This window comes from Caretta caretta, chromosome 9 (genome assembly GCF_965140235.1).
Source record: "Caretta caretta isolate rCarCar2 chromosome 9, rCarCar1.hap1, whole genome shotgun sequence".
NCBI classification, from domain to species: Eukaryota; Metazoa; Chordata; order Testudines; family Cheloniidae; genus Caretta; species Caretta caretta.
In genome coordinates, this window is record NC_134214.1 from 102847845 (window position 1) to 102865350 (window position 17506).

At 67.4% G+C, this 17506-nt stretch overlaps 1 protein-coding gene across 2 annotated transcripts in view; it reads right to left on the minus strand.

Moving 5' to 3' along the window:
• Positions 1–17506, minus strand: part of IL2RG (interleukin 2 receptor subunit gamma) — a 61671-nt gene that overhangs the window by 8317 nt on the left and 35848 nt on the right. For both annotated transcript variants that reach the window (XM_048864193.2, XM_075132622.1), the window contains 3 exons: positions 16760–16944; positions 14644–14786; positions 13756–13918 (listed from right to left, as the gene is read on the minus strand). In XM_048864193.2, coding sequence (XP_048720150.2) covers positions 13756–13918; positions 14644–14786; positions 16760–16944 — 491 coding nt within the window. The remainder of the gene's footprint in view (positions 1–13755; positions 13919–14643; positions 14787–16759; positions 16945–17506) is intronic.

Sequence of the window (17506 nt, forward strand, 5' to 3'; positions counted from 1 at the left end):
GTTGGGGTGCAGGAGGGGGTGTGGGGGCAGGCTCCGGGAGGGAGTTTGGGAACAGGAGGGGGCTCTGGGCTGGGGCAGGGGGTTGGGCTGCAGGAGGGGATGTGGGGGCAGGCTCCGGAAGGGAGTTTGGGAACAGGAGGGGGCTCTGGGCTGGGGCAGGGGGTTGGGGTGCAGGAGGGGGTGTGTGGGGCAGGCTCCGGGAGGGAGTTTGAGTATGGGAAGGGGCTCTGGGCTGGGGCAGGGGGTTGGGGTGCAGGAGGGGGTGTGTGGGGCAGGCTCCGGGAGGGAGTTTGAGTATGGGAAGGGGCTCTGGGCTGGGGCAGAGGGTTGGGGTGCAGGAGGGGGTGTGTGGGGCAGGCTCCGGGAGGGAGTTTGGGAACAGGAGGGGGCTCTGGGCTGGGGCAGGGGGTTGGGGTGCAGGAGGGGGTGTGTGGGGCAGGCTCCGGGAGGGAGTTTGAGTATGGGAAGGGGCTCTGGGCTGGGGCAGAGGGTTGGGGTGCAGGAGGGGGTGTGTGGGGCAGGCTCCGGGAGGGAGTTTGGGAACAGGAGGGGGCTCTGGGCTGGGGCAGGGGGTTGGGATGCAGGAGGGGATGTGGGGGCAGGCTCCGGAAGGGAGTTTGGGAACAGGAGGGGGCTCTGGGCTGGGGCAGGTGGTTGGGGTGCAGGAGGGGGTGTGTGGGGCAGGCTCCGGGAGGGAGTTTGAGTATGGGAAGGGGCTCTGGGCTGGGGCAGGGGGTTGGGGTGCAGGAGGGGGTGTGTGGGGCAGGCTCCGGGAGGGAGTTTGAGTACGGGAAGGGGCTCTGGGCTGGGGCAGGGGGTTGGGGTGCAGGAGGGGGTGTGGGGGCAGGCTCCGGGAGGGAGTTTGGGAACAGGAGGGGGCTCTGGGCTGGGGCAGGGGGTTGGGGTGCAGGAGGGGGTTTGGGGGCAGGCTCCGGGAGGGAGCTTGGGAACAGGAGGGGGCTCTGGGCTGGGGCAGGGGGTTGGGGTGCAGGAGGGGGTGTGTGGGGCAGGCTCCGGGAGGGAGTTTGGGAACATGAGGGGGCTCTTGGCTGGGTCAGGGGGTTGGGGTGCAGGAGGGTGTGTGTGGGGCAGGCTCCGGGAGGGAGTTTGGGAACAGGAGGGGGCTCTGGGCTGGGGCAGGGGGTTGGGGTGCAGGAGGGGGTGTGTGGGGCAGGCTCTGGGAGGGAGTTTGGGAACAGAAGGGGGCTCTGGGCTGGGGCAGGGGGTTGGGATGCAGGACGGGGTGTGTGGGGCAGGCTCCGGGAGGGAGTTTGGGAACAGGAGGGGGCTCTGGGCTGGGGCAGGGGGTTGGGGTGCAGGACGGAGTGTGTGGGGCAGGCTCCGGGAGGGAGTTTGAGTATGGGAAGGGGCTCTGGGCTGGAGCAGAGGGTTGGGGTGCAGGAGGGGGTGTGTGGGGCAGGCTCCGGGAGGGAGTTTGAGTACGGGAAGGGGCTCTGGGCTGGGGCAGGTGGTTGGGGTGCAGGAGGGGGTGTGTGGGGCAGGCTCCGGGAGGGAGTTTGGGAACAGGAGGGGGCTCTGGGCTGGGGCAGGGGGTTGGGGTGCAGGAGGGGGTGTGTGGGGCAGGCTCCGGGAGGGAGTTTGAGTATAGGAAGGGGCTCTGGGCTGGGGCAGGTGGTTGGGGTGCAGGAGGGGATGTGGGGGCAGGCTCCGGGAGGGAGTTTGGGAACAGGAGGGGGCTCTGGGCTGGGGCAGGGCGTTGGGGTGCAGGAGGGGGTGTGTGGGGCAGGCTCCGGGAGGGAGTTTGAGTACGGGAAGGGGCTCTGGGCTGGGGCAGGGGGTTGGGGTGCAGGAGGGGGTGTGGGGGCAGGCTCCGGGAGGGAGTTTGGGAACAGGAGGGGGCTCTGGGCTGGGTCAAGGGGTTGGGGTGCAGGAGGGTGTGTGTGGGGCAGGCTCCGGGAGGGAGTTTGGGAACAGGAGGGGGCTCTGGGCTGGGGCAGGGGGTTGGGGTGCAGGAGGGGGTGTGTGGGGCAGGCTCCGGGAGGGAGTTTGGGAACAGAAGGGGGCTCTGGGCTGGGGCAGGGGGTTGGGATGCAGGAGGGGGTGTGTGGGGCAGGCTCCGGGAGGGAGTTTGGGAACAGGAGGGGGCTCTGGGCTGGGGCAGGGGGTTGGGGTGCAGGAGGGGGTGTGTGGGGCAGGCTCCGGGAGGGAGTTTGAGTATGGGAAGGGGCTCTGGGCTGGGGCAGAGGGTTGGGGTGCAGGAGGGGGTGTGTGGGGCAGGCTCCGGGAGGGAGTTTGAGTACGGGAAGGGGCTCTGGGCTGGGGCAGGTGGTTGGGGTGCAGGAGGGGGTGTGTGGGGCAGGCTCCGGGAGGGAGTTTGAGTACGGGAAGGGGCTCTGGGCTGGGGCAGGTGGTTGGGGTGCAGGAGGGGGTGTGTGGGGCAGGCTCCGGGAGGGAGTTTGAGTACGGGAAGGGGCTCTGGGCTGGGGCAGAGGGTTGGGGTGCAGGAGGGGGTGTGTGGGGCAGGCTCCGGGAGGGAGTTTGAGTATGGGAAAGGGCTCTGGGCTGGGGCAGGGGGCTGGGGTGCAGGAGGGGGTGTGTGGGGCAGGCTCCGGGAGGGAGTTTGAGTACGGGAAGGGGCTCTGGGCTGGGGCAGGGGGTTGGGGTGCAGGAGGGGGTGTGGGGGCAGGCTCCGGGAGGGAGTTTGGGAACAGGAGGGGGCTCTGGGCTGGGGCAGGGGGTTGGGCTGCAGGAGGGGATGTGTGGGGCAGGCTCCGGGAGGGAGTTTGAGTATGGGAAGGGGCTCTGGGCTGGGGCAGGGGGTTGGGGTGCAGGAGGGGGTGTGTGGGGCAGGCTCCGGGAGGGAGTTTGAGTACGGGAAGGGGCTCTGGGCTGGGGCAGGGGGTTGGGGTGCAGGAGGGGGTGTGGGGGCAGGCTCCGGGAGGGAGTTTGGGAACAGGAGGGGGCTCTGGGCTGGGGCAGGGGGTTGGGGTGCAGGAGGGGGTGTGGGGGCAGGCTCCGGGAGGGAGTTTGGGAACAGGAGGGGGCTCTGGGCTGGGGCAGGGGGTTGGGGTGCAGGAGGGGGTGTGGGGGCAGGCTCCGGGAGGGAGTTTGGGAACAGGAGGGGGCTCTGGGCTGGGGCAGGGGGTTGGGCTGCAGGAGGGGATGTGTGGGGCAGGCTCCGGGAGGGAGTTTGAGTATGGGAAGGGGCTCTGGGCTGGGGCAGGGGGTTGGGGTGCAGGAGGGGGTGTGTGGGGCAGGCTCCGGGAGGGAGTTTGAGTACGGGAAGGGGCTCTGGGCTGGGGCAGGGGGTTGGGGTGCAGGAGGGGGTGTGGGGGCAGGCTCCGGGAGGGAGTTTGGGAACAGGAGGGGGCTCTGGGCTGGGGCAGGGGGTTGGGGTGCAGGAGGGGGTGTGGGGGCAGGCTCCGGGAGGGAGTTTGGGAACAGGAGGGGGCTCTGGGCTGGGGCAGGGGGTTGGTGTGCAGGAGGGGGTGTGTGGGGCAGGCTCCGGGAGGGAGTTTGGGAACAGGAGGGGGCTCTGGGCTGAGGCAGGGGGTTGGGGTACAGGAGGGGGTGTGTGGGGCAGGCTCCGGGAGGGAGTTTGAGTATGGGAAGGGGCTCTGGGCTGGGGCAGGGGGTTGGGGTGCAGGAGGGGGTGTGGGGGCAGGCTCCGGGAGGGAGTTTGGGAACAGGAGGGGGCTCTGGGCTGGGGCAGGGGGTTGGGGTGCAGGAGGGGGTGTGTGGGGCATGCTCCGGGAGGGAGTTTGGGAACATGAGGGGGCTCTTGGCTGGGTCAGGGGGTTGGGGTGCAGGAGGGTGTGTGTGGGGCAGGCTCCGGGAGGGAGTTTGGGAACAGGAGGGGGCTCTGGGCTGGGGCAGGGGGTTGGGGTGCAGGAGGGGGTGTGTGGGGCAGGCTCCGGGAGGGAGTTTGGGAACAGAAGGGGGCTCTGGGCTGGGGCAGGGGGTTGGGATGCAGGACGGGGTGTGTGGGGCAGGCTCCGGGAGGGAGTTTGGGAACAGGAGGGGGCTCTGGGCTGGGGCAGGGGGTTGGGGTGCAGGAGGGGGTGTGTGGGGCAGGCTCCGGGAGGGAGTTTGGGAACAGGAGGGGGCTCTGGGCTGGGGCAGGGGGTTGGGGTGCAGGCGGGGGAGTGTGGGGCAGGCTCCGGAAGGGAGTTTGAGTACGGGAAGGGGCTCTGGGCTGGGGCAGGGGGTTGGGGTGCAGGAGGGGGTGTGTGGGGCAGGCTCCGGGAGGGAGTTTGAGTACGGGAAGGGGCTCTGGGCTGGGGCAGGTGGTTGGGGTGCAAGAGGGGGTGTGTGGGGCAGGCTCCGGGAGGGAGTTTGAGTACGGGAAGGGGCTCTGGGATGGGGCAGGGGGTAGGGGTGCAGGAGGGGGTGTGTGGGGCAAGCTCCGGGAGGGAGTTTGAGTACGGGAAGGGGCTCTGGGCTGGGGCAGGGGGTTGGGGTGCAGGAGGGGGTGTGTGGGGCAGGCTCCGGGAGGGAGTTTGAGTATAGGAAGGGGCTCTGGGCTGGGGCAGGTGGTTGGGGTGCAGGAGGGGATGTGGGGGCAGGCTCCGGGAGGGAGTTTGGGAACAGGAGGGGGCTCTGGGCTGGGGCAGGGCGTTGGGGTGCAGGAGGGGGTGTGTGGGGCAGGCTCCGGGAGGGAGTTTGAGTACGGGAAGGGGCTCTGGGCTGGGGCAGGGGGTTGGGGTGCAGGAGGGGGTGTGGGGGCAGGCTCCGGGAGGGAGTTTGGGAACAGGAGGGGGCTCTGGGCTGGGTCAAGGGGTTGGGGTGCAGGAGGGTGTGTGTGGGGCAGGCTCCGGGAGGGAGTTTGGGAACAGGAGGGGGCTCTGGGCTGGGGCAGGGGGTTGGGGTGCAGGAGGGGGTGTGTGGGGCAGGCTCCGGGAGGGAGTTTGGGAACAGAAGGGGGCTCTGGGCTGGGGCAGGGGGTTGGGATGCAGGAGGGGGTGTGTGGGGCAGGCTCCGGGAGGGAGTTTGGGAACAGGAGGGGGCTCTGGGCTGGGGCAGGGGGTTGGGGTGCAGGAGGGGGTGTGTGGGGCAGGCTCCGGGAGGGAGTTTGAGTATGGGAAGGGGCTCTGGGCTGGGGCAGAGGGTTGGGGTGCAGGAGGGGGTGTGTGGGGCAGGCTCCGGGAGGGAGTTTGAGTACGGGAAGGGGCTCTGGGCTGGGGCAGGTGGTTGGGGTGCAGGAGGGGGTGTGTGGGGCAGGCTCCGGGAGGGAGTTTGAGTACGGGAAGGGGCTCTGGGCTGGGGCAGGTGGTTGGGGTGCAGGAGGGGGTGTGTGGGGCAGGCTCCGGGAGGGAGTTTGAGTACGGGAAGGGGCTCTGGGCTGGGGCAGGTGGTTGGGGTGCAGGAGGGGGTGTGTGGGGCATGCTCCGGGAGGGAGTTTGGGAACATGAGGGGGCTCTTGGCTGGGTCAGGGGGTTGGGGTGCAGGAGGGTGTGTGTGGGGCAGGCTCCGGGAGGGAGTTTGGGAACAGGAGGGGGCTCTGGGCTGGGGCAGGGGGTTGGGGTGCAGGAGGGGGTGTGTGGGGCAGGCTCCGGGAGGGAGTTTGGGAACAGAAGGGGGCTCTGGGCTGGGGCAGGGGGTTGGGATGCAGGACGGGGTGTGTGGGGCAGGCTCCGGGAGGGAGTTTGGGAACAGGAGGGGGCTCTGGGCTGGGGCAGGGGGTTGGGGTGCAGGAGGGGGTGTGTGGGGCAGGCTCCGGGAGGGAGTTTGGGAACAGGAGGGGGCTCTGGGCTGGGGCAGGGGGTTGGGGTGCAGGCGGGGGAGTGTGGGGCAGGCTCCGGAAGGGAGTTTGAGTACGGGAAAGGGCTCTGGGCTGGGGCAGGGGGTTGGGGTGCAGGAGGGGGTGTGTGGGGCAGGCTCCGGGAGGGAGTTTGAGTACGGGAAGGGGCTCTGGGCTGGGGCAGGTGGTTGGGGTGCAAGAGGGGGTGTGTGGGGCAGGCTCCGGGAGGGAGTTTGAGTACGGGAAGGGGCTCTGGGATGGGGCAGGGGGTAGGGGTGCAGGAGGGGGTGTGTGGGGCAAGCTCCGGGAGGGAGTTTGAGTACGGGAAGGGGCTCTGGGCTGGGGCAGGGGGTTGGGGTGCAGGAGGGGGTGTGTGGGGCAGGCTCCGGGAGGGAGTTTGAGTATAGGAAGGGGCTCTGGGCTGGGGCAGGTGGTTGGGGTGCAGGAGGGGATGTGGGGGCAGGCTCCGGGAGGGAGTTTGGGAACAGGAGGGGGCTCTGGGCTGGGGCAGGGCGTTGGGGTGCAGGAGGGGGTGTGTGGGGCAGGCTCCGGGAGGGAGTTTGAGTACGGGAAGGGGCTCTGGGCTGGGGCAGGGGGTTGGGGTGCAGGAGGGGGTGTGGGGGCAGGCTCCGGGAGGGAGTTTGGGAACAGGAGGGGGCTCTGGGCTGGGTCAAGGGGTTGGGGTGCAGGAGGGTGTGTGTGGGGCAGGCTCCGGGAGGGAGTTTGGGAACAGGAGGGGGCTCTGGGCTGGGGCAGGGGGTTGGGGTGCAGGAGGGGGTGTGTGGGGCAGGCTCCGGGAGGGAGTTTGGGAACAGAAGGGGGCTCTGGGCTGGGGCAGGGGGTTGGGATGCAGGAGGGGGTGTGTGGGGCAGGCTCCGGGAGGGAGTTTGGGAACAGGAGGGGGCTCTGGGCTGGGGCAGGGGGTTGGGGTGCAGGAGGGGGTGTGTGGGGCAGGCTCCGGGAGGGAGTTTGAGTATGGGAAGGGGCTCTGGGCTGGGGCAGAGGGTTGGGGTGCAGGAGGGGGTGTGTGGGGCAGGCTCCGGGAGGGAGTTTGAGTACGGGAAGGGGCTCTGGGCTGGGGCAGGTGGTTGGGGTGCAGGAGGGGGTGTGTGGGGCAGGCTCCGGGAGGGAGTTTGAGTACGGGAAGGGGCTCTGGGCTGGGGCAGGTGGTTGGGGTGCAGGAGGGGGTGTGTGGGGCAGGCTCCGGGAGGGAGTTTGAGTACGGGAAGGGGCTCTGGGCTGGGGCAGAGGGTTGGGGTGCAGGAGGGGGTGTGTGGGGCAGGCTCCGGGAGGGAGTTTGAGTATGGGAAAGGGCTCTGGGCTGGGGCAGGGGGCTGGGGTGCAGGAGGGGGTGTGTGGGGCAGGCTCCGGGAGGGAGTTTGAGTACGGGAAGGGGCTCTGGGCTGGGGCAGGGGGTTGGGGTGCAGGAGGGGGTGTGGGGGCAGGCTCCGGGAGGGAGTTTGGGAACAGGAGGGGGCTCTGGGCTGGGGCAGGGGGTTGGGCTGCAGGAGGGGATGTGTGGGGCAGGCTCCGGGAGGGAGTTTGAGTATGGGAAGGGGCTCTGGGCTGGGGCAGGGGGTTGGGGTGCAGGAGGGGGTGTGTGGGGCAGGCTCCGGGAGGGAGTTTGAGTACGGGAAGGGGCTCTGGGCTGGGGCAGGGGGTTGGGGTGCAGGAGGGGGTGTGGGGGCAGGCTCCGGGAGGGAGTTTGGGAACAGGAGGGGGCTCTGGGCTGGGTCAGGGGGTTGGGGTGCAGGAGGGGGTGTGGGGGCAGGCTCCGGGAGGGAGTTTGGGAACAGGAGGGGGCTCTGGGCTGGGGCAGGGGGTTGGGGTGCAGGAGGGGGTGTGGGGGCAGGCTCCGGGAGGGAGTTTGGGAACAGGAGGGGGCTCTGGGCTGGGGCAGGGGGTTGGGCTGCAGGAGGGGATGTGTGGGGCAGGCTCCGGGAGGGAGTTTGAGTATGGGAAGGGGCTCTGGGCTGGGGCAGGGGGTTGGGGTGCAGGAGGGGGTGTGTGGGGCAGGCTCCGGGAGGGAGTTTGAGTACGGGAAGGGGCTCTGGGCTGGGGCAGGGGGTTGGGGTGCAGGAGGGGGTGTGGGGGCAGGCTCCGGGAGGGAGTTTGGGAACAGGAGGGGGCTCTGGGCTGGGGCAGGGGGTTGGGGTGCAGGAGGGGGTGTGGGGGCAGGCTCCGGGAGGGAGTTTGGGAACAGGAGGGGGCTCTGGGCTGGGGCAGGGGGTTGGTGTGCAGGAGGGGGTGTGTGGGGCAGGCTCCGGGAGGGAGTTTGGGAACAGGAGGGGGCTCTGGGCTGAGGCAGGGGGTTGGGGTACAGGAGGGGGTGTGTGGGGCAGGCTCCGGGAGGGAGTTTGAGTATGGGAAGGGGCTCTGGGCTGGGGCAGGGGGTTGGGGTGCAGGAGGGGGTGTGGGGGCAGGCTCCGGGAGGGAGTTTGGGAACAGGAGGGGGCTCTGGGCTGGGGCAGGGGGTTGGGGTGCAGGAGGGGGTGTGTGGGGCATGCTCCGGGAGGGAGTTTGGGAACATGAGGGGGCTCTTGGCTGGGTCAGGGGGTTGGGGTGCAGGAGGGTGTGTGTGGGGCAGGCTCCGGGAGGGAGTTTGGGAACAGGAGGGGGCTCTGGGCTGGGGCAGGGGGTTGGGGTGCAGGAGGGGGTGTGTGGGGCAGGCTCCGGGAGGGAGTTTGGGAACAGAAGGGGGCTCTGGGCTGGGGCAGGGGGTTGGGATGCAGGACGGGGTGTGTGGGGCAGGCTCCGGGAGGGAGTTTGGGAACAGGAGGGGGCTCTGGGCTGGGGCAGGGGGTTGGGGTGCAGGAGGGGGTGTGTGGGGCAGGCTCCGGGAGGGAGTTTGGGAACAGGAGGGGGCTCTGGGCTGGGGCAGGGGGTTGGGGTGCAGGCGGGGGAGTGTGGGGCAGGCTCCGGAAGGGAGTTTGAGTACGGGAAGGGGCTCTGGGCTGGGGCAGGGGGTTGGGGTGCAGGAGGGGGTGTGTGGGGCAGGCTCCGGGAGGGAGTTTGAGTACGGGAAGGGGCTCTGGGCTGGGGCAGGTGGTTGGGGTGCAAGAGGGGGTGTGTGGGGCAGGCTCCGGGAGGGAGTTTGAGTACGGGAAGGGGCTCTGGGATGGGGCAGGGGGTAGGGGTGCAGGAGGGGGTGTGTGGGGCAAGCTCCGGGAGGGAGTTTGAGTACGGGAAGGGGCTCTGGGCTGGGGCAGGGGGTAGGGGTGCAGGAGGGGGTGTGTGGGGCAGGCTCCGGGAGGGAGTTTGGGAACAGGAGGGGGCTCTGGGCTGGGGCAGGGGGTTGGGGTGCAGGAGGGGGTGTGTGGGGCAGGCTCCGGGAGGGAGTTTGAGTATGGGAAGGGGCTCTGGGCTGGGGCAGGGGGTTGGGGTGCAGGCGGGGGAGTGTGGGGCAGGCTCCGGAAGGGAGTTTGAGTACGGGAAGGGGCTCTGGGCTGGGGCAGGTGGTTGGGGTGCAAGAGGGGGTGTGTGGGGCAGGCTCCGGGAGGGAGTTTGAGTACGGGAAGGGGCTCTGGGATGGGGCAGGGGGTAGGGGTGCAGGAGGGGGTGTGTGGGGCAGGCTCCGGGAGGGAGTTTGAGTACGGGAAGGGGCTCTGGGCTGGGGCAGGGGGTAGGGGTGCAGGAGGGGGTGTGTGGGGCAGGCTCCGGGAGGGAGTTTGGGAACAGGAGGGGGCTCTGGGCTGGGGCAGGGGGTTGGGGTGCAGGAGGGGGTGTGTGGGGCAGGCTCCGGGAGGGAGTTTGAGTATGGGAAGGGGCTCTGGGCTGGGGCAGGGAGTTGGGGTGCAGGAGGGGGTGTGGGGGCAGGCTCCGGGAGGGAGTTTGAGTACGGGACGGGGCTCTGGGCTGGGGCAGGGGGTTGGGGTGCAGGAGGGGGTGTGGGGGCAGGCTCCGGGAGGGAGTTTGGGAACAGGAGGGGGCTCTGGGCTGGGGCAGGGCGTTGGGGTGCAGGAGGGGGTGTGTGGGGCAGGCTCCGGGAGGGAGTTTGGGAACAGGAGGGGGCTCTGGGCTGGGGCAGGGGGTTGGGGTGCAGGAGGGGGTGTGTGGGGCAGGCTCCGGGAGGGAGTTTGAGTATGGGAAGGGGCTCTGGGCTGGGGCAGGTGGTTGGGGTGCAGGAGGGGGTGTGGGGGCAGGCTCCGGGAGGGAGTTTGGGAACAGGAGGGGGCTCTGGGCTGGGGCAGGGCGTTGGGGTACAGGAGGGGGTGTGTGGGGCAGGCTCTGGGAGGGAGTTTGGGAACAGGAGGGGGCTCTGGGCTGGGGCAGGGGGTTGGGGTGCAGGAGGGGGTGTGTGGGGCAGGCTCCGGGAGGGAGTTTGAGTATGGGAAGGGGCTCTGGGCTGGGGCAGGTGGTTGGGGTGCAGGAGGGGGTGTGTGGGGCAGGCTCCGGGAGGGAGTTTGAGTATGGGAAGGGGCTCTGGGCTGGGGCAGGGGGTTGGGGTGCAGGAGGGGGTGTGTGGGGCAGGCTCCGGAAGGGAGTTTGGGAACAGGAGGGGCCTCTGGGCTGGGGCAGGGGGTTGGGGTGCAGGAGGGGGTGTGTGGGGCAGGCTCCGGGAGGGAGTTTGGGAACAGGAGGGGGCTCTGGGCTGGGGCAGTGGGTTGGGGTGCAGGAGGGGGTGTGTGGGGCAGGCTCCGGGAGGGAGTTTGAGTATGGGAAGGGGCTCTGGGCTGGGGCAGGGGGTTGGGGTGCAGGAGGGGGTGTGGGGGCAGGCTCCGGGAGGGAGTTTGGGAACAGGAGGGGGCTCTCGGCTGGGGCAGGGGGTTGGGGTGCAGGAGGGAGTGTGGGGGCAGGCTCCGGGAGGGAGTTTGGGAACAGGAGGGGGCTCTGGGCTGGGTCAGGGGGTTGGGGTGCAGGAGGGGGTGTGTGGGGCAGGCTCCGGGAGGGAGTTTGAGTATGGGAAGGGGCCCTGGGCTGGGGCAGGGGGTTGGGGTGCAGGAGGGGGTGTGGGGGCAGGCTCCGGGAGGGAGTTTGATTACGGGAAGGGGCTCTGGGCTGGGGCAGGGGGTTGGGGTGCAGGAGGGGGTGTGTGGGGCAGGCTCCGGGAGGGAGTTTGAGTATGGGAAGGGGCCCTGGGCTGGGGCAGGGGGTTGGGGTGCAGGAGGGGGTGTGGGTCAGGCTCCGGGAGGGAGTTTGATTACGGGAAGGGGCTCTGGGCTGGGGCAGGGGGTTGGGGTGCAGGAGGGGGTGTGGGGGCAGGCTCCGGGAGGGAGTTTGGGAACAGGAGGGGGCTCTGGGCTGGGGCAGGGCGTTGGGGTGCAGGAGGGGGTGTGTGGGGCAGGCTCCGGGAGGGAGTTTGGGAACAGGAGGGGGCTCTGGGCTGGGGCAGGGGGTTGGGGTGCAGGAGGGGGTGTGTGGGGCAGGCTCCGGGAGGGAGTTTGAGTACGGGAAGGGGCTCTGGGCTGGGGCAGAGGGTTGGGGTGCAGGAGGGGGTGTGTGGGGCAGGCTCCGGGAGGGAGTTTGAGTACGGGAAGGGGCTCTGGGCTGGGGCAGGGGGTTGGGGTGCAGGAGAGGGTGTGGGGGCAGGCTCCGGGAGGGAGTTTGAGTACGGGAAGGGGCTCTGGGCTGGGGCAGGGGGTTGGGGTGCAGGAGGGGCTGTGGGGGCAGGCTCCGGGAGGGAGTTTGGGAACAGGAGGGGGCTCTGGGTTGGGGCAGGGGGTTGGGGTGCAGGAGGGGGTGTGTGGGGCAGGCTCCGGGAGGGAGTTTGAGTATGGGAAGGGGCTCTGGGCTGGGGCAGGGGGTTGGGGTGCAGGAGGGGGTGTGGGGGCAGGCTCCGGGAGGGAGTTTGGGAACAGGAGGGGGCTCTGGGCTGGGGCAGGTGGTTTGGGTGCAAGAGGGGTGTGTGGGGCAGGCTCCAGGAGGGAGTTTGAGTACGGGAAGGGGCTCTGGGCTGGGGCAGGAGGTTGGCGTGCAGGAGGGGGTGTGTGGGGCAGGCTCCGGGAGGGAGTTTGAGTATGGGAAGGGGCTCTGGGCTGGGGCAGGGGGTTGGGGTGCAGGAGGGGGTGTGTGGGGTAGGCTCCGGGAGGGAGTTTGAGTATGGGAAGGGGCTCTGGGCTGGGGCAGGGGGTTGGGGTGCAGGAGGGGGTGTGTGGGGCAGGCTCCGGGAGGGAGTTTGGGAACAGGAGGGGGCTCTGGGCTAGGGCAGGGGGTTGGGGTGCAGGCGGGGGAGTGTGGGGCAGGCTCCGGAAGGGAGTTTGAGTACGGGAAGGGGCTCTGGGTTGGGGCAGGGGGTTGGGGTGCAGGAGGGGGTGTGTGGGGCAGGCTCCGGGAGGGAGTTTGAGTACGGGAAGGGGCTCTGGGCTGGGGCAGGTGGTTGGGGTGCAGGAGGGGGTGTGTGGGGTAGGCTCCGGTAGGGAGTTTGGGAACAGGAGGGGGCTCTGGGCTGGGGCAGGGGGTTGGGGTGCAGGAGGGGGTGTGGAGGCAGGCTCCGGGAGGGAGTTAGAGTACGGGAAGGGGCTCTGGGCTGGGGCAGGGGGTTGGGGTGCAGGAGGGGGTGTGGGGGCAGGCTCCGGGAGGGAGTTTGGGAACAGGAGGGGGCTCTGGGCTGGGGCAGGGGGTTGGGGTGTAGGAGGGGGTGTGTGGGGCAGGCTCCGGGAGGGAGTTTGGGAACAGGAGGGGGCTCTGGGCTGGGGCAGGGGGTTGGGGTGCAGGAGGGGGTGTGTGGGGCAGGCTCCGGGAGGGAGTTTGAGTATGGGAAGGGGCTCTGGGCTGGGGCAGAGGGTTGGGGTGCAGGAGGGGGTGTGTGGGGCAGGCTCCGGGAGGGAGTTTGAGTACGGGAAGGGGCTCTGGGCTGGGGCAGGGGGTTGGGGTGCAGGAGGGGGTGTGTGGGGCAGGCTCCGGGAGGGAGTTTGGGAACAGGAGGAGGCTCTGGGCTGGGGCAGGGGGTTGGGGTGCAGGAGGGGGGCGGCACTTCCCTCAGGTGGCTCCTGAGAGCGACCTGCACATCCCTCTGGCAGCGGCTTGTTGCCTGAGAGGCCGGGGGGGGTCTCCGCGCACCGCTGCTCACAGGCGCTGCCCCTGCAGCTCCCATTGGCTGCAGTTCCTGGCCAATGGGAGCTGTGGAGTCGGCATTCAGGGCAGGGGCAGCGCACGGAGACACTCCCCCCTCCCCGGGGCCCCAGGGACATGCCAGCCTCTTCCGGGAGCGGTGTGGAGCGAGGGCGGGCAGGAAGCCTCCTTAGCCCCACCGCACTGCCGGTGGTGATGGTGGCCGGGGGCCCCTGGGCCCTTGTCATTCTCCCGGGGTTGGCAGGCGGGGGTGGGACAGAGGTGGGGCCTGGGGGAGGGAAGGGGCGGGGCCATGGGGAAGGGGTGTTAGGTTTTTTGTGTGATTAGAAAGTTGGCAACCCTACTCTCCTCTCATTTGCTATCAAGCCACCGATGCTGGTGCCACCGGCTTGTGAGGCCAGCCTCCATTGTCCACTTGTCACATTTACAACCAAGCCCTTTGGCGCTTCCCCCCGGCAGCCCCTCTTGCTCGGCAGGGCCTCCCCAGAAACAGCTGCAAAGCTCCAGCCTTATCCCCTTACAGATCCCTTTCCCGGGATGCCTACAGATACCTCGGCAAGGTTGGCTGGCGGCCTGCCGTGCTGCCCAAGGCTGTCTCGGCGCTTGGCTCTGCTTGAAACGCTGCCGCTGCCCTGCTGTCTACGCAGACGGAGGGGTTCTCCTGTCGGCACTAGCAGGGCTGTCCCTAGGGGGGTGCGGGTCCGGGACAAATCAGCCTCCCACTCGCCTCCCCACTGGTCTCCTTGCTGTCCACCCGGCGCACATCCCGCCCCCGTCTGCCCGCCTCCTCACCCCCTTCCTGCCTGTCCGCCTGCTGCTCCCCTCCCCGTTCACCTCCTCACCCCGCTCGCCCTCCCGCCTCACCTCCCCACCTGAATATTGGGACAGCTGTGGGCCCATGGAGTCGGTGCTTATGCACTATGCAACTACAAATAATAATAATAATTAACATCTTCTCTCTTGTTGGGTCAAGGATGCCCCTTAGCAACAATCCAGGGCCAGGGACCAGCTGGGAAACTGTGGCCGCGAGGGGTGTCACCTACCCTGGTCTGTTGCATTGTTGCCCCAGAACACTGGGACACTCCACTCGCTCCAGAGCTGGGTGGTGCCGCAGTACTGATTGATCTTGCTTTTCACGTAGAAGGTGTAATACTTCTCGTAGTCCACGCTAGGGAAGGAGAAGATCTTGCCACTGACCAAGTGCTCCTGGGGCAGAGACAGAAGGTCCCGTGCACGTGAGACCGTGTGGGCAGCTTGGCACACAAGGAGATGCTCCGAGTGCCTGCTGTGAAATGTGGCCTGGCTTCCTCAAGGCTGGGCTTGCCACACGTGAGTGGAGAATGGAGCTCAGCCCTGCTACAGTCTCCCTCCCCTTTCCATGTCCACAAACTACAGGCTCAACCCCTGTCCCCTGCTTGGCATGGGCTCATGCCCATTCCCCGGTGCGCCTGGTTTCAGCCAGCTATAGGCACAGCAAGGGCACAAGGAACCTCGTTCTGCCTATAAGTCCCAGCACCCGGAGCCTTGCAGGGACTGTGCTGCTCCCCAGGTCATGTGTGGCGTAGGGGGCTCTCAGCTGGCCCTCGGGCAGCGCTGTGCTTCCAGGTGGCTGAGGGGCTCCCAGAGAGAACGTGTTAGTGGTGGGTAGGAGGAGAATGGGCTGGGGCCTGCAGCCTGAGATGGGGCATTTGGGTCACGTGAAGGGTGCTTTAAAGCCAGAAGAATCCTGAGGTGCAGTGAAGCAGCAGCACCTTAGCCCCAGGCTGGCATGGCCCTTAGCACATGGGGGATTGGGAAGGGCAGGGGACCAGTGAATGTGAGCCCTGGGGTAAAGGTCACAGCGGATGACAGGCTGTGGCCCTTGGGGCCCCCCTCTGAGCTGCCCCTGCCTTGGGTGGCCACAGGAGGGCCAGGCTGCTGGTTGCCATTACCGTCCAGCTGGTGTCCTGGTTGCTTTTGTATTTGACAGCATATTCCAAGCAGAGGGGCTTGAGGTACATGGAGTCCCAGGTCAGCTGCAGCTGGTTATTGCTTATGTTCTGGATGGTCAGGTTCACAGGTGGAGCGGGTTTCACTGCAACAGACAGACAGTACTCTGGCTCGGGGGGCGTCCCAGCATGCTGGATGTGGAGCGGGGCTAGGTGCTCCTGCAGTGCCAGCCAGTCCCGCTCCATTCCTGCTGCCCCAGCCCCAGAGTCCCAGATCGCGGGAAGGGGATGGAGGGGGCAGTTGGGATGCCCCATGCCCTGGACAGGGAGCCACTTCACTTGTATGGTTGTAGTCAACAGGTGCTCTTCACCCCCGCCAGGGCAGATGAGGCCTAGGCGCACTGAGGTGAATTCCTCTCAAGATGGGGCCTGCGCAGGGAGACACCGGCCTGGGAGCGAGGAGGCTGAGAACTGCCCCCGGGCCATGTCCCTGCTCCCCGGTTCCCCCACCCAGAGCAGGTGGAGGGTCTCACAACTGACCGCACAGCTTTTACCATGGCCAGGCTGCCACCGCCGGAGCCGGGTTGGGGAGAGCCACGTGGGCAGTTGTGGGGAGCCTGGGTCCCTCCACCTGCCCTGAGCGGGGGGCATAGGAGGCGGACAGGGGCTGCTCTTGGCCCACCCCAGGGGTGGGGCCTCAGGGGGAGGGGCGGGGGGCCCCCACTTTTGGGAGAGCTCCGGTGCCCTTGGTTCACCCCACACCAGCCCTGCAGGGCTACACGAGCTCAGAAGGAGCTAATTAACATGGGAGGCTGCACCTTGGGGAAGGGAGACTGAGGCTTGGCTGCCGAGTACTGATTGACAGTGGATCCCAGCTGGCAGAGTGAGCGGGGGCTGGTATAAAGCTCGGACATGAGAGCCAAAGGGGCTGTAGCCACTCTCTGGACCTAGTGAGGAGAGGAGGAAACCTGGTGTGGGGAGCAGAAGCCTGGGAACCTGACCCTGAGGGACAGGGTTACCCCGAGGGCTGGTGGAGAAGGAAGCCTGTGGAGGGCAGAGTGGGACGAGGCCCAGGGATATGGCAGCACGGGTAGAGATGATGCAGACTGTGGCTACTGATTGTAGGGTCCCCTACTAACTACTTAGTGGCACAATCTTGAACTGGGAAGACTGCCTGGAATGGCACCCAGACAGCTGGCCCAGTGTGCCTTCGTTACCCGGGAAGGGCAAACTGTAGTGACCTGGCTGGAGGGCCAAGCCACGAAGAGGAAGCACTGCGACTCCAGAGAGCAAGAGGGGCTGTGGTGTGAGTGACCAAAGGAAGGGGGCATCAGATAGGGCAGAGCTAATCTCTGGGTGCAGCCACAAGGGGGCACCCCAGCAGAGAGTAGAAGACCCATTACAAGCCCTCACTGGTTCTTTTCCAGGGAACATTTAGAAGTGCCAGGTGATGGGATTCAGAGGGGCTCGATCGGAAAACCGCTGTCTCTAACTAGTCTATTTCCCAAAGTTCCAGCTGATGCTGACCCTTTCAGGGCACCAGGACATTTCAGTGAGTGGTGCTGACACTCAACAACAGCCCACTTTCCGTACCCTAATTCAACATCTTTGTAAAGTCCTCAGGCATCAGAACGGGGAGGGGGCTGGCCAGTTCCTGTGTCTCTCACCCCACCTGGGTCTCTGGCACCCTGGGTTGAGAGGGGGCGTGTGAAACCTCAGGGCACTGGCATCTTTGTGGGGAAGTTGGGCAAGGGAGTGGAACCCGAGTTTATAATGTGAACCCTTCTCCTTTGCTGAGAAACAGCTGCTGCTCCGTAATCATCAAATATGACTTGACCCAGGAGATGCCATTGGGACTGAGGGACAACAGTGCCTCCTAATGAAGCAAGAATTTTTGGAATAACGCAAACCTGTTATTTCTCTCCTCCCTGTCATCCCACTGGCCCCCAAGGAGTGTGTGGCCGATAGTGACAGCCTCCCTTCACCTATTCCTGATGTACCGTGGCCGCTGGGCTGGGACCATAGAGTGGGGGAGGAAGTGTCCTGTATGGAGCTTCTGCACCAGCATGGACCATGGGTGTCAGCTCGCTGGTGCAGTCGGAACTGTGCTCTTCCATACCTAGGTCCTGCAGCTTCATGCCTTTGGTGGGGATGATGAGGCTCCTGCCCCCATGGCTGGCGTTGACGTGGATGTAGAAGGGGCGGAACTGGATAATCTCACTGTGGTTGAACCAGCAGCCCGTGTTGATGCCCTCCTCCTGGAGGTAGTGCTTGCATTCCTCAACTGGCATGTGATTTTCACTCCTAAGGCACAGAGCGGGTTACGGGGAGAGCTCAGAAATCAAGGACAGCAGAAAACTGCAAAGCTGGGGTCCTTGGATGCTGCCCTCAGCTCTGCTTTTTGAATGATCTCTGCTGTGCACTCCAGCCCCCAGTCCTTGTGCTGGGTGCAATGCACCTCTTCTCTCAGGATTTCCGTGTGCCTGGGGAGGGCTCTGAATGCACCTTCTGCTCTGGGCTTGGTTCTGGGGCTGAGGAGCAGGTTTGGCACTGTTAGACAGGCGCTGGTGCGATTCTGTGTCACCCAATGGGGAATTCACTGGCTCTATTTAGACTGGAGGCTAGGCTGAGGTGCAGACCCCAGCCTGTCCAGGTACTTGGGGCTCCAAGGGTGGTGTCACAGAAGACATGAAGTGCCCATGAGAGAAGCCTGTTCCCCATTGGGTGCCGTTAGCAGCATGGCCCTGCGTGTCAGGCAGGGAGGGCTCAGTCCTGGGATGGCATGAAACAAGCACTCTCCAGGGTTCCCGAAGCTGCCAGGCTGGCCTCTTAGGGGTTCTGCTGCGGCAGTGCCCTAGCTCCCTGA